Source organism: Loxodonta africana, chromosome 8, assembly GCF_030014295.1.
Source record: "Loxodonta africana isolate mLoxAfr1 chromosome 8, mLoxAfr1.hap2, whole genome shotgun sequence".
Lineage (NCBI taxonomy): Eukaryota > Metazoa > Chordata > Mammalia > Proboscidea > Elephantidae > Loxodonta > Loxodonta africana.
This window is the reverse complement of record NC_087349.1, coordinates 115,963,758-115,979,621: the sequence shown is the minus strand read 5'-3', so window position 1 is coordinate 115,979,621 and position 15,864 is coordinate 115,963,758. Positions and strand designations below refer to the sequence as shown.

At 41.0% G+C, this 15,864-nt stretch overlaps 1 protein-coding gene across 1 annotated transcript in view; it reads right to left on the bottom strand.

Annotated features, from left to right (window-relative positions):
* LOC135232267 (polycystin-1-like protein 1) overlaps window positions 1-15,864 on the bottom strand; it is a 40,919-nt gene that overhangs the window by 2,546 nt on the left and 22,509 nt on the right. Inside the window, exons 12-14 of the mRNA XM_064290238.1 lie at window positions 15,615-15,831; window positions 1,728-1,962; window positions 483-529 (exon numbers count right to left, since the gene is read on the bottom strand). Coding sequence (XP_064146308.1) covers window positions 483-529; window positions 1,728-1,962; window positions 15,615-15,831 — 499 coding nt within the window. The remainder of the gene's footprint in view (window positions 1-482; window positions 530-1,727; window positions 1,963-15,614; window positions 15,832-15,864) is intronic.

Genomic DNA, 15,864 nt, shown 5'->3' with positions numbered 1-15,864 from the left:
TCAAATGACCCTGCATCATAGCCACATCCGTCCCACTTAAGACCTAGAGTGGTGCTCACTCGCCATGGGCACAGCTTCTCCAAGACCCCTCCTTCCACAGCACAGCTCTCACAGGGACGGTCCAGGCCCTTTCTCTCCTGCTCTGGGCCCAGCCTCTAAAATTTCACCAACACACAGTTGGCTTTCTGGTTCTACTGGACTGCACGCCTTCCGGTTCCTGCTGAGACTTCTTCTCCTGACTCTTCCCGAACAATAGCCCACCACAGCCTCTGGCCTGGAAACACCCCTCCTCCCCTGAAGGACCCATCGCTGTCCACCACCTTCAGCCAGCATGGGATTTTCTGAAGATTTGTCATTGTCTCCAACCCACCTGGGGCCTGACCCATCCGTGTCAGACCTCAGCCAAGGGAGGGTGCCAGGGAAATATAATTGTTAGAATGTTAAACTAGAGAATTCACTCCTGTACATAATTATCTATTTACCTTATATTTCTTCTGTGCACCTAGTGTCCTTCCATGGGAGTTAGGGCCTGATTTAAAAAAAAAAAAAAAAAAGTCAAGTGTATAATGGTAACTGATGGGGCAGTTCTACTCTGTCCTATAGGTTGCTAGGAATCGGAATTGACTCAATGACAATGGGTTTGGTCTTGGTTTTTCGGTATGATGTTAAACCAGAAGATTTGGGTAAAGTTACTGGAACAATACTTTCTTCTCCTTTCTCTTGACTCCACCAGGACTAGCCTGTCTTCAGAACAGGAAAGGAATAGGACAAGGACTTCTTGAAACTGCTATTCTGGGGTGGACTCAGACAACCCTTCATACATACCCCTGAGGCTGCCCTACAGAAGCAGAGGAACATAAGGAAAGTGTTTAGCTGAAAAAGTAAAAAGAGCCTTAAGAGAAATATTGATAAATTTGGCCATAGAGAATTTTATAAAAGTAATAATTGAACTTGAATAGCAATAGCAACTGGGAAAAAATAGTCACTACCCATTTGACCAAAGGCTTAATTTACTTATTGTCTGACAAGCACTTACATGTAAGGAAGAGGAAAGGATTTTAAAAAATTAAAATACAGACATGGGCAATGGAAACGAACAGATCACAGAAAACATTAAAATGGCTTTTAAACATGAAATAATGCTTGACTTCTCTCATAATTAACACAATGGAAATTAACACTATTTGTTGTTGCTGTTCTTGTCGTGTGCCATGGAGTCAATTCCAACTCACAGTGACCCTACGTGACAGAGTAGAACTGCCCCATAGGGTTTCCTAGGCTGTAATCATTATAGGAAGGAGCCCTGGAGGTGCAATGGTTAAGCGCTCTGCTGCTAGCTGAAAGGTGGCAGATCGAGCTGTAAAGATTACCACCTAGGAAACCTATGGGGCAGTTCTACTCTGACCTATGTGGATAGGGTCTCCGTGAATCAGAATGGACTCAACAGCACACAACAACAGCAATCTTTACACATGCAGATTGCCAGGTCTCTTCTCCTGCAGAGCCACTGGTGGGTTCCAACCACCGACCTTCGGTGAGCAGCTGAGCATTCAACCATTGCATTGCTAGGGCTCCTTAAAATTAACACTAGGAGTTACAATTGCTACTTGGTAGGTTGGTCAAAATATCAGCCACAGGGAGAGGATTTCTTTGACTCTCCCTTGTCAGACTTCATTTTCCTGTTGTGATAAATTTTATACTTTTTATGGTTGTTAAATAACACTTACCCCGAGTTACTTCCCCTGGCACAGCCCTTAGCCTGCAGCTGGGTTTCTCTCTGCACAGTCCTGTGGTGTTCTGCAGAAGGAAGGGGTGTTCAGAGCTGGTGGTCACCTGCAGGCAAAGGAGCTCCTTGGGAAGGCAGGGGCTGCAGGACAGTGTCACTATACCTGGCTGAGCCGGAAGAGCAGTGACAAGAGCAGTGCCCCGGGAGAAGCCACAAGAGTGCACAGGAGGCCCGACCTGAAGGAGCCAGGGGTGATGTGGGTGAGGTTGACGTCCAACGAGAGCTGGAATAGTCCAACCGCAACATTACACCAACCCACACACATCCCACAGATGCACAGTCATTTGTAACTACACATACATGTCACGTGAATGTACATAGCACATTTAATACTGTTCTCTCTTCCTGAATTGTTGACCTTTAATTCCAGGGGTAATCATTCCCATTTTCCTCCCATACAGACCTTTTGGATTGAACAAGCGTTTGCTGAGCACCTAGCTCCCTCCAGACACAGGGGTCAGTGTCCTCACATGCCTCACTGGTGTCATCCTTACTGCAGTCCTAGGCAACAGACATCGATACCCCAGTGTATCAGTGAACAGAGATGTGCTGAATGGCTCAGGATCAGACAACTCACCATATCAGAGGAGGCCAAGCTTAGGTTTCTTTCCCACGTGCACACAAGGGTCTCTTGCTTGCTAGCTGATGCTATTTCTTTATCATGGTTTTACAAATTACATGCACATATTCTTCTTTTTAAGAATAAATTCTACCAATACACTGCTGTTATCCCACACGCTCTGAACACAGGAGCAGCAACTCCTGGTCTCTAACAGATAGACAGTGAGTCCTACCGCAGAAACCACTGCTATCTCCAGCCCCCTGTCATGTTTCTCGAGCTGTACAGGGGCCCTGTGAAGCCAGTAGGGTGGGGGCCCCACTATTGGCCATGTGGTTGTCAGAAGAAGTGAATGTAAACTTTTCCCCCACCTAAAAAGTCTTGCTATTTGCTACGACTTTTTTTTTTTTTTTTTCCAGGAAAGTTAGGCTCTCCATTTTCCATTTTACCTGCTGGCACTAATTTAAAATTAGTTTTCACACCTCATAAGGAATGACTAGACTAGAGCTACAAAGTGGCACCCAACAGCAAGTGCAACCATCAGAATTGGTTTTTTGGCCTGAGTAAATTTTTTAAAATTGGAATTAATTGCCAACTTAAAAAAAAAAAAAAATATCCAGGACAGTTCTCATCAGAAAATCTCAGTTGCCAACACCTGAAAAATGATCCCAAGTGGCATCATGGGGAGGCAGAGCAGTGCTTGCTTCACTCAGAGCCCCTGCCTTGCAGAACCTCCCCAGGCTCCTCCTTGACCCATGTTACCTGTCTGCCCCCTTGAGACTGGAGGCTGCTTCCCCTGGTTAAAACCTTTTTTTGAGGAGGCGGAGCCAAGATGGCAGAATAGACAGACTCTTCTGGCAAGCCCTCTTACAACAAAGACCCGAAAAACAATTGAAACAAGTATATTTATGACAAGGCAAGCTTAGAAAATGAACTGAGGGGCAGGAGGAAGAAGAGACGGTTCAGAAGCGGAGAGGAGTTACTAGACCTGAATCACAGGGAGCCCTCAGACATCATTCCCAGGAGCAGGGGTGGAGGGCTGGTACTAGTGTTCAGCCACAGCAGCCAGCCACACAGCCTACTCACACCTCCGGAACCAGAGAGGAACGGCGCTCTCACAAAAGCTAAGTACTTGTGTATATTTTACCCCACCCACTGCTCCCAAACCGGCTTCAGCGGCTGACTTCCCTGGGCCTGAGACAGGCCCTGTTGAGTGCCTAGAGCCATCCTCCTGGCCTTGGAGAACAAATAAATTTGTAACTGGGGAAAAAGATAATTTGCAAGCTCCACTAACCAGGGGTGCTCAGGACAGAAGGAACTCCCGCCAGGCATAGACAGTCTGTGGACTTTGAGTACCTTTCCCTTCTGTATGGACCTGTGTGGGCCTATTTTGGGAGAATAGGCCCTTGCTGGCAGACTCCAACTGTTTCAGCTGTGCGGCAGAGAGGCCAGCGTTTGATGTTTAACACTGCTTTGCTATTGAACAGGATCCTCACCTACCCACATCAGGGGCCTAAGGACTGCTGGCTCCACTCAGGTCACCCAGCCACCCACAACAGGGGTTCAAGGATAACTGGTACCTCCCAGTCCTTACAACCCAAAACATTGGGTGCCCATGGTCTGTCTACAGAACCCACCCACCCACATGTACGCTCTAGGGAACAGGGATACGCTTTCCTCAGAGGTGCATGGGGAATGATTCTCAGCCCCCTGCCTTGTTCAGAGTGTGACCCCCTGCTGCAATCAGATACCGATACTTACACCAATCATGCCTGTCCCTCTAAGACTTTAGGACAGAGCCTATACCACACACTTGATGATCAGTTACTTGGACACATGAGCTAAATTCACAAAAAGAAAATGAAGGGACTCCTAGACTGATATACCTGATAACAACTCTAGCCATCTGGGGACAGGATGTCAGAGCTCGAAAGGTGAAAATAATCAAGCTAGCTCACTCAAACAACACATTTGGGCATATCAAAACAAAACAAAGCAAGAAGCTACGACACGGTAAGCAAATATAAAATAAACTAATATAATAACTTACAGATGGCTCGGAGACAACAGTCCATACCAAGTCACATGAAGAAACAGACCATGATCACCTCAACAAGCTCTGAAAACAAAGAATCAAGGGATCTTCTAGATGAAGTGCCTTCCTGGAATTACCAGAAGCAGAATACAAAAGATTAATATACAGAACCCTTCAAGACATCAGGAAGGAAATGAGGAAAGACACAGAACAAGCCAAGGAACACACAGATAAAGCAAGTGAAGAAATTAAAAAGATTATTCAGGAACATAATGAAAATTTTAATAAGCTGGAAAAATCCACAGACAGCAATCAGAAATTCAGAAGATTAACAATAAAATTACAGAAGTAGACAACTCAATAGAAAGTCACAGGAGCAGAATTGAGCAAGTAAAAGCCAGAATTTCTGAACTTGAAGATAAATCACTTGGAACTAATATATTTGAAGAAAAATCAGATAAAAGAATTTTAAAAAACAAAGAAACCTTAAGAATCATGTGGGACTCTATCAAGAGAAATAACTTACGAGTGATTGGAGTATCAGAACAGGGAGGGGTAACAGAAAATACAGAGAGAATTGTTGAAGATTTGTTGGCATAAAACTTCCCTGATATCATGAAAGATGAGAAGATACCTATCCAAGATGCTCATTAAACTCCACATAAGGTAGATGTTAAAAGAAAGTCAAGAGGACATATTATAATCAAACCTGCCGAAACCAAAGATAATGAGAGAATTTTAAGAGCAGCTAGGGATAAACGAAAAGTCACCTACACAGGAGAGCCAATAAGAATAAACTTGGACTACTCAGCAGAAACCATGCAGGCAAGAAGGCAATGGGATGACATATTTAAAAAACTGAAGGGAAAAAATTGCCAGCCAAGAATCATATATCCAGCAAAACTGTCTCTTAAATGTTGTTGTTGTTGTTGTTGTTAGGTGCTGTCGATTTGGTTCCAACTCATAGCGACCCTATGCACAACAAAACGAAACACTGCCCAGTCCTGTGCCATCCTAACAGTCATTGTTGTGCTTGAACTCATTGTTGCAGCCACTGTGTCAATCCACCTTGTTGTGGGTCTTCCTCTTTTCCGCTGACCCTGTACTCTGCCAAGCATGATGTCCTTCTCCAGGGACCCACCCCTCCTGACAATATATCCAAAGTATGTCTCACCATCCTTGCCCCTAAGGAGCATTCTGGCTACACTTCTTCCAGGATAGATGTGTTCGTTCTTTTGGCAGTCCATGGTATATTCAATATTCTTCGCCAACACCACAATTCAAAGGTGTCAACTCTTCTTCGGTCTTCCTTATTCATTGTCCAGCTTTCACATGCATATGATGTGATTGAAAATACCATGGCTTGGGTCAGGCACACCTTAGTCTTCAAGGTGACATCTTTGCTCTTCAACACTTTGAAGAGGTCCTTTGCAGCAGATTTACCCAATGCAATGTGTCTTTTGATTTCTTGACTGCTGCTTCCACGGCTGTTGATTGTGGAGCTAAGTAAAATGAAATCCTTGACAACTTCAATCTTTTCTCCGTTTACCCTGATGTTGCTCATTGGTCCACTTGTGAGGATTTTTGTTTTCTTTATGTTGAGGTGCAATCCATACTGAAGGCTGTGGTCTTTGATCTTCATTAGTAAGTGCTTCAAGTCCTCTTCACTTTCAGCAAGCAAGGTTGTGTCATCTGCATAACGCAGGTTGTTAATGAGTCTTCCTCTAATCCTGATGCCCCGTTCTTCTTCATATAGTTCAGCTTCTCGGATTTTTTGTTCAGCATACAGATTAAATAGGTATGGTGAAAGAATACAACTCTGACGCACACCTTTCCTGACTTTAAACCAATCAGTATCCCCTTGTTCTGTCCTAACTACTGCCTCTTGTTCTATGTAAAGGCTCTTCATGAGCACAATTAAGTGTTCTGGAATTCCCATTCTTCACAGTGTTATCCATAGTTTGTTATGATCCACACAGTTGAATACCTTTGCATAGTCAATAAAACACATTTTTTTTTTTTTAAACATCCTTCTGGAATTCTCTGCTTTCAGCCAGAATCCATCTGACATCAGCAATAATATCCCTGGTTCCACATCCTCTTCTGAAACCAGCCTGAATTTCTGGCAGTTCCCTGTCGACATACTGCTGCAGCCATTTTTGAATGATCTTCAACAAAATTTTGCTTGTGTGTGATATTAATGATATTGTTATATAATTTCCACATTCAGTTGGATCACCTTTCTTAGGAATAGGCATTAATACGGATCTCTTCCAGTCAGTTGGACAGGAAGCTGTCTTCCATATTTCTTGGCATAGACAAGTGAGTACCTCCAGCGCTGCATCTGTTTGTTGAAACATCTCAATTGATATTCCATCAATTCCTGGAGCCTTGTTTTTTGCAAATGCCTTCAGAGCAGCTTGGACTTCTTCCTTCAGTACCATCGGTTCCTGATCATATGCCACCTCTTGAAACGGTTGAATATCGACTAGTTCTTTTTGGTATAATGACTCTGTGTATTCCTTCCATCTTCTTTTGATGCTTCCTGCTTCATTTAATATTTTCCCCATGGAATCCTTCACTATTGCAACTGGAGGCTTGAATTTTTTCTTCAGTTCTTTCAGCTTGAGAAACACCAAGTGTGTTCTTCCCTTTTGGTTTTCCATCTCCAGCTCTTTGCACATGTCATTATAATACTTAGTCCTCTTGAGAGGCCCTTTGAAATCTTCTGCTCAGTTCTTTTACTTCATGAAGTCTTCCTTTTGCTTTAGCTGCTCGATGTTCAAGAGCAAGTTTCAGTCTCCTCTGACATCCATCTTGGTCTTTTCTTTCTTTCCTGTCTTTTCAGTGACCTCTTACTTTCTTCATGGATGATGTCCTTGATGTCATTCCACAACTCATCTGGACTGCAGTCACTAGTGTTCAATGCATCAAATCTATTCTTCAGATGCTCTCTAAATTCAGGTGGGATATACTCAAGGTCATATTTTGGCTCTTGTGGACTTGCTCTGATTTTTTTTCAGTTTCAGCTTGAACTTGCATAGGAGCAATTGATGGTCTGTTCCATAGATGGCCCCTGGCCTTGTTCTGACTGATGATATTGAGCTTTTCAATCGTCTCTTTCCACAGATATAGTCAATCTGACTTTTGTGCGTTCCATCTGGTGAGGTCCATGTGCATAGTCGCCATTTATGTTGGTGAAAGAAGGTATTTCTCTTAAATATGAAGGTGAAATTAGGACATTTCCAGATAAACTGAAGCTTAGGGAATTGGTAAAAACCAAACCAAAACTACAAGAAATACTAAAGGGTGTTCTTCAGTTAGAAAATCAATAATATCAGGTATCAACCCAAGACTACAACACTGGGCAGAGCAATCAGAAGTCAACCCAGACAGGGAAATCAAAAAAGAAACCAAGATTATTTTTTAAAAAAGCTCAAAACAGGGTAACAGCGATGTTATTACATAAAAGAAGACAACATTAAAATAATAAAGAGGGACTAAGGAATGTAATCGTAGATCTTCCATATGGAAAGGAAGATACAGCAATACAAAGAAATAAAAGTTATGTTTAAATTTACAAAAATGGGGTAAAGAATAAGGTAACCACAAAGGAGACAAAGTATTCTGCTTATGAAAATAAAATATGAGAAAAAAATAGACTCAGCAGAAACAAAATCAACAACAACAAATATGAGGAAAAGACAATATATAAAGATAATCTACTCAGCACATAAAATTAAGTGGGAAAGAGAAACTGTCAACAACACACAAAAAAATGCATCAAAATAATAGCACTAAATTCATATCTATCCATAAGTACGCTGAGTGTAAATGGACTAAATGCACCAATAAAGAGACAGAGAGTGGCAGAATGGATTAAAAAACACAATCCGTCTACATGCTGCCTACAAGAGACACACCTTAGACTTAGAGACAATGAAACAAACTAAAACTTAAAGGATGGAAAAAAAATATATCAAGCAAACAACAATCAAAAAAGAGCAGGAGTAGCAATATTAATTTCTGACAAAATAGACTTTAAAGTTAAATCCATCAAAAAGGATAAGGAAGGACACTACAAAATGATTAAAGTGACAATATATCAAGAACATATAACCATATTAAATAGTTATGTACCCAATGACAGGGCTTCAAGATACATAAAACAAACTCTATCAGCACTGAAAAGTGAGATAGACAGCTCCACAATAATAGCAGGAGACTTCAACACACCACTACTGGTGAAGGACAGGACATCCAGAAAGAAGCTCAATAAAGACATGGAAGATCTAAATGCCACAATCAACCAACTTGACCTCATAGACATATATAGAACACACCACCCAACAGCAACCAAGTATACTTTCTTTTCTAGTGCAAATGGAACATTCTCTAGAATAGACCACATATTAGGTCATAAAGCAAGCCTTAGCAGAATCCAAAACACTGAAATACTACAAAGCATCTTTTCTGACCATAAGGCCATAAAAGTGGAAATCAATAACAGGAAAAGCAGGGAAAAGAAATCAAACTCTTGGAAACTGAACAATAAAAAAAAAAAAAATACCCTGCTCAAAAAAGACTGGATTATAGAAGACATTAAGGATGGAATAAAGAAATTCATAGTAACAATGAGAATGAAAACACTTCCTATCAGAACATTTGGGACACAGTGAAAGCAGTGCTCAGAGGTCAATTTATATCAATAAATGCACATATCCAAAAAGAAGAAAGGGCCAAAATCAAAGAATTATCCCTACAACTTGAACAAATGGAAAGAGAGCAAAAAAAGAAACCCTCAGGCACCAGAAGAAAACAAATAATAAAATCTAGAGCAGAACTAAATGAAATAGAAAACAGAAAAACAATTGAAAGAATTAACAAGACCAAAAGCTGGTTCTTTGAAAAAATCAAGAAAATTGAGAAACCATTGGCCAAACTGACAAAAGAAAAACAGGAGAGGAAGCAAATAACCCAAATGAGAAATGAGAGGGGCGATATTAGAACAGACTCAACTCAAATTATAAGAATCATATCAGATTACAACAAAAAATTGTACTCTTAACAAATTTGAAAACCTAGAAGAAATGGATGATTTCCTAGAAACACACTACCTACCTAAACTAACACAAACAGAGGTAGAACTAAATAGACCTATAACTAAAGAAGAAATTGAAAAGGTAATCAAAACACTCTCAACAACAACAAAAAAAGCCCTGGCCTGGATGGCTTCACTGCAGAGTTCTACCAAACTTTCAGAGAAGAGAACACCACTACTACTTAAGGTATTTCAGAACACAGAAAAGGAATACTCCCAAACTCATTCTATGAAGCCATCATACCCCTGATACCAAAAAACCAGGTAAAGACACCAAAAAAAAAAAAAAAGAAAATTACAGACCTATATCCCTCATGAACTTAGATGCAAAAATCCTCAACAAAATTCTAGCCAATAGAATTCAACAACATATCAAAAAAATAATTCACCATGACCAAGTGGGATTCATACCAGGTATGCAGGGATGGATCAACATTAGAAAAGTAATTAATGTAACCCACCACATAAATAAAACAAAAGACAAGAATCACATGATTTTATCAATTGATGCAGAAAAGGCATTTGACAAAGTTCAGCACTGATTCATGATAAAAACTCTCAGCAAAATAGGAATAGAAGGAAAATTCCTCAACATAATAAACGGCATTTATACAAAGCCAACAGCCAACATCATCCTAAATGGAGAGAGCCTGAAAGCATTTCCCTTGAGAACGGGAACCAGACAAAGATGCCCTTTATCACTGCTCTTATTCAACATTGTGCTGGAGGTCCTAGCCAGAGCAATTAGGCTAGACAAAGAAATAAAGGGCATCCAGATTGGCAAGGAAGAAGTAAAATTATCTCTATTTGCAGATGACATGATCTTATACACAGAAAACCCTAAGGAATCCTCCAGAAAACTACTGAAACTAATAGAAGAGTCCAGTAGAGTATCGGGATACAAGATAAACATACAAAAATCAGTTAGATTCCTCTGTACCAACAAAAAGATCATTGAAGAGGAAACCACCAAATCAATAGCATTTACAGTAGCCCCCAAGAAGATAAAATACTCAGGAATAAATCTCATCAGAGATGTAAAAGACTCATACAAAGAAAACTACAAAACACACAAGAAACCAAGAAGACCTACATAAGTGGAAAAACACACCTTGCTCATAGATAGGAAGAGTTAATGTTATAAAAATGTCTATTCTACCAAAATCAATCTATAAATTTAATGCAATTCCGATCTAAATTCCAATGACATTTTTTAATGAGATGGAGAAACAAATCACCAATTTCATATAGAAGGGAAAGAGGCCCTGGATAAGTAAAGCATTACTGAAAAAGAAGAACAAAGTGGGAGGCTTTACTCTATCTGATTTTAGAACCTATTATACCGCCATAGTAGTCAAAACAGCCTGGTACTGGTACAACAGATACATAGACCAATGGAACACAATTCAGAATCCAGACATAAATCTATCCACATGTGAGCCATTGATATTTGACAAAGGCCCCAAAGCAGTTAAATGGAGAAAAGACAGTCTTTTTAACAAATGGTGCTGGCATAACTGCATATCCATCTGCAAAAAAATGAAACAAGACCCATACCTCACACCATGCACAAAAACGAGCTCAAAATGGATCAAAGACCTAAATATAAAATCTAAAATAATAAAGATCATGGAAGAAAAAATAGGGACAACGTTAGGAGCCCTAACACATGGCATAAACAGTATACAAAACATTACTAACAATGCGGAAGAAAAACTAGACAACTGGGAGCTCCTAAAAATCAAACACCTGTGCTCATCCAAAGGCTTCACCAAAACAGTAAAAAGATTACCTACAGAGTGGGAAAAAGTTTTTAGCTATGACATTTCTGATCAACGCCTGATCTCTAAAATCTACATGATACTGCAAAAACTCAAATACAAAAAGACAAATTACCCAATTAAAAAATGGGCAAAAGATATGAACAGACACTTCACTAAAGAAGACATTCAGGTAGCTAACAGATACATGAGGAAATGCTCACAATCATTAGCCATTAGAAAAATGCAAATCAAAACTACAATGAGATTTCGTCTCACTCCAACAAGTCTGCCATTAATCTAAAAAACACAAAACAATAAATGTTGGAGAGGCTGTGGAGAGACTGGAACACTTATACACTGCTGGTGGGAATGTAAAACGGTACAACCACTTTGGAAATCAATTTGGTGCTTCTTTAAAAAGCTAGAAATAGAACTACCATATGATCCAGCAATCCCACTCCTTGGAATATATCCTAAAGAAATAAGAGCCTTTACACGAACAGATATATTCACACTCATGTTCATTGCAGCACTGTTTACTATAGCAAAAAGATGGAAGCAACCAAGGTGCCCATCAATGGATGAATGGATAAATAAATTATGGTATATTCACATAATGGAATACTGTGCATAGATAAAGAGCAGTGAGGTATCTGTGAAACATTTCATAACATGGAGGAATCTGGAAGGCATTAAGCTAAGTGAAATTAGTGAGTTGCAAAAGGACAAATAGCGTATAAGACCACTATTATAAGAACTCGAGAAACAGTTTAAACAAAGAAAATATTCTTTGATGGTTACAAGAGGGTAGAGGGAGGGAAGGTGTGAGAGGGATATTCACTAATTAGATAGTAGATAAGAACTACGTTAGATGCTGGGAAAGGCAACACACAGTACAGGCGAGGTCAGCACAACTGGACTAAACCAAAAGCAATGAAGTTTCCTGAATAAACTGAATGCTTCGATGGCCAGCGTAGCAGGGGCAGGGGCTTGGGGACCATGGTTTCAGCGGACATCTAAGTCAATTGGCATAATAAAATCTATTAAGAAAACTTTCTGCATCCCACTTTGGAGAGTGGCGTCTGGGGTCTTAAATGCTAGCAAGCAGCCACCTAAGATGCATCAATTGGCCTCAATCCAGCTGGACCAAAGGAGAATGAAGAATACCAAGGACACAAGGTAATTAGGAACCCAAGAGACAGAAAGGGCCACGTAAACCAGAGACTACATCAGCCTGAAACCAGAAGAACTAGAGGGTGCCCGGCTACAACTGATGTCTGCCCTGACAGAGAACACAACAGAGAACCCCTGGGGGAGCAGGACAGCAGTGGGATACAGACACCAAAATTAGTGTAAAAAGACCAGACTTAATGGTCTGACTGAGACTAGAAGGCCTCCGGTGGTCATGGCCCCCAGACCTTCTGTGTTCCCAGGATAGGAACCATTTCCAAAGCCAACTCTTCAGACAGGGGTTGGACAGGACAATGGGATGGAGAGGGATGCTGGTGAGGAGTGAGCTTCGTGGATCAGGTGGACACTTGAGACTATGTTGGCATCTCCTGCCTGGAGGCGAGGTGAGAGGGCAGAGGGGGTTAGAAGGTGATGAAATGGACAGGAAAAGGGAGCTTGGAGGGAAGGAGCAGACTATCTCATTAGGGGGAGAGCAATTTGGAGTATGTAGCAAGGTGTATATAAGTTTCTGTGTGAGAGGCTGACATGATTTGTAAACTTTCACTTAAAGCACAATAAAAATTTTAAAAAACCTTTTTTTGAGGCTTTGATTTTTGCTAATGCCTTAGTCCAGACAGTTCGCCCTGTAGGCCTGTGATTGGGGAGCCACTTGCAGGGAGAAGGAGGGCCCCACCTGCCTGTGCTGTGCGGCAGTGAGCATGGCGGTGAGACAGGAGTAAGCGCACAGCAAGGAGAAGCAGACGCTGAGCCGCTGGGCGTGCAGGTAGCAGCTGTACGAGGGCCGGGTGTACACTGAGACCCAGATATGGACATCCTCCAGGTACTCCGTGAACTTGGCGTACAGAAGCTAAAACAGGAACCGCAAGAAAGGTATTTATGGACATTGAGCATTTATCTAAACTTAATAAAGTCTTAGTTGATGGTCAGTAATTTTCTGAGCAGAGACCCCAAATATATCATTTTAAAATCTCTTGGCTCTGCTATTATAGTCTTCTCAGCATATTCACTGGATGCCTGGTGCCTGCCAGATGCGGGTGGCTCTCCATACCGCACCCCAGCCACACTCTGGACTCGGCACTGCCCGTGCTTCTGCTGGGACTTCCTGAGGTCTTGTGCAGATGTTCCCTCTGCCTCCATTTCCCTCGCTAGAGGCTCTGTTTATAAACCTTCACCTGGCAGAGCCAACTCTCTCATTTGTGTTCCCACTAGACTTTAGAAACAAACAAATAAACTTCCATTTTCTCACTTTTCCTAGCAACACAGTTACTGTTTCATGAACTGTAAGAGCACTGAGAGCTGGGACTGTGTCCCAAGTGCCTGTCAGTGCTCCCCACAGTGTCTGCCACAAGGCGGGTGATACACTGCTTAGGGAATTGAGCTGAATTTGTAAAGTTTCAGTTCAATTCAAACAACGCTTGATGCTCAAGATTGTTCTAGAAAAAAATAACGATAAGTAGAAACGATCTTACAGGATACAAGCAGAATGCAGAAGCAAATGCCAGCAACGCAATTTTAACGGAATGAAAATATATCCTTTTTATGTAAACTGGCCAGCACGTATGGCGACTGAGTCACAGGACACAGCCACATTTGTTGATGTATTACTAAATTAACAGGTATAGGTTTCTCACAAAAAGTTGCCAAGCAAAATAGCTTGAAAATGAACAATCTGTATTCCTTACTGTTATATTTAGCTAGCTAAATGATCATTCTTACATAGAAATAAATCTAGGAGAAAGTCCCCATTGATTTGGGCCTTCATTTTTAGGTGCTAAAGAGTTTCCATATGTTGTGGATGGTTGAAAACTGGACCTCAAACCCATTTAGGATGATTAATTTTATGTGTTAACTTGGCTAGGCTACAGTATCCTATTGTTTGGCTAAACACTAGTCTAGTTATTGTCTTGGAGTAGTTACATATGATTAAATCAGTTGGCCTTCTATAATGTAATATAATATAATCACGTTCCATAATGTAATCTAAAGTAATATAATCCATCAATTGAAATTATACTAGTAGGGTGGATCCTAAACTGAATCACATCTGAATTATAAAAAGAACAGACTAGACACAGAGAAATACACAGGGGAAGACAGAAACCATGTATGAGGGCTGCCCATAAGCAAAGAAACATCAAGGATCTAGGAAATCCGAGAGAGAGGCTCACAGGAAGAAGTTGACACAGCACAGACTCTGATTTGGACTTTCAGCCTCCAGAACTGTGTGAAAATAAAGTTCTGTTCTTTAAAGCCAACCACTTGTGGTATTTCTGTTAAGGCAGCACTAAGTAACTAAGACACTATCCATTTATTGTTTGCTGACTAAACCAACAATGTCACCAAAGTGGTGAACGTGGCCCTCTTATATACTGCACAAACACACTGAAAATAGAGCCCAGTGACAACATCTAGTAAAAGCAGGAGAAATGTTGACATTCCTTGATATGTTATCGCAGTATGAGATGCAGCGTGGGAAACCTGTGACCAGAAACACAATGTTCTCTATGATAGAAATAAATGAGGGAAAAACTTAAATGTCCAAGTAGGTGGAGGGGTTAAGCAAATAGTGACAATGAACCATTACGTAGTCTTTAAATGATGATTTTTAAAAAGTGTATAAACTTATTCTGAAGGGTTAAATTAGAAAATACAAAATGCACAAGCTAAAATACATTAGTATGAAGGGAAGGCCTGGATGGGAACATGAAAAAATGAAAAGCTTCATGGCTGGTGTGTGAGATTATGGGTGATTTTTGGCTCTTTTCACAATCCTCTACTGTCCCGTCTCTGATCATGTCTGTTTTCTGCCCATCAGTTATTTTGGTTGTTCAGGATATATACAGGGGATTCCAAGAGGCTTTAATTAGAGGCCCCTGGACAGCACACACCTCCAGCAACCACAACTTGATAAATGTTATTATACTTACAATTAAAAGAAGAAAAACTCCACTGCAATAATCAATAATAGGGAAAGGCCATTAATCCATGCTTGGATAGTCACTTAATGTCTGCATCATTTAAGATACCAGTGTCTTGATAGCTAACTAAGAAAATACATAATAAACTTAATTTTAGACAAGTTTTAAAAAGTAACTGCAGGGAAAGAGGCAGTGCTAAGGAGCACAACCTACAGTAAAATGAGTTTGCAGGGTGGGGAGGTCACCTCTATCCAGGCCTACCTTCTGGAAGCCAAGGCCTCGGTGCAGAGGGATGAGCTCCCGATCCACTCTTCCGTCCCCTCGGCCTGCAGCAAGCCAGCACTCTGCAGAGAAGAACCAGCTTTGCCCAGTGCGCAGCTCCTTCACCAGCACGTGGCTGATGTACCAGCTTGGAGAAGGACCGCAGTTGTTGTGCCAGAGGCGGATCTTCCAAAGAGGGCCGAGATGACCAGGAACACTACGGATATACACAACAGTGCCTCGTCAGACA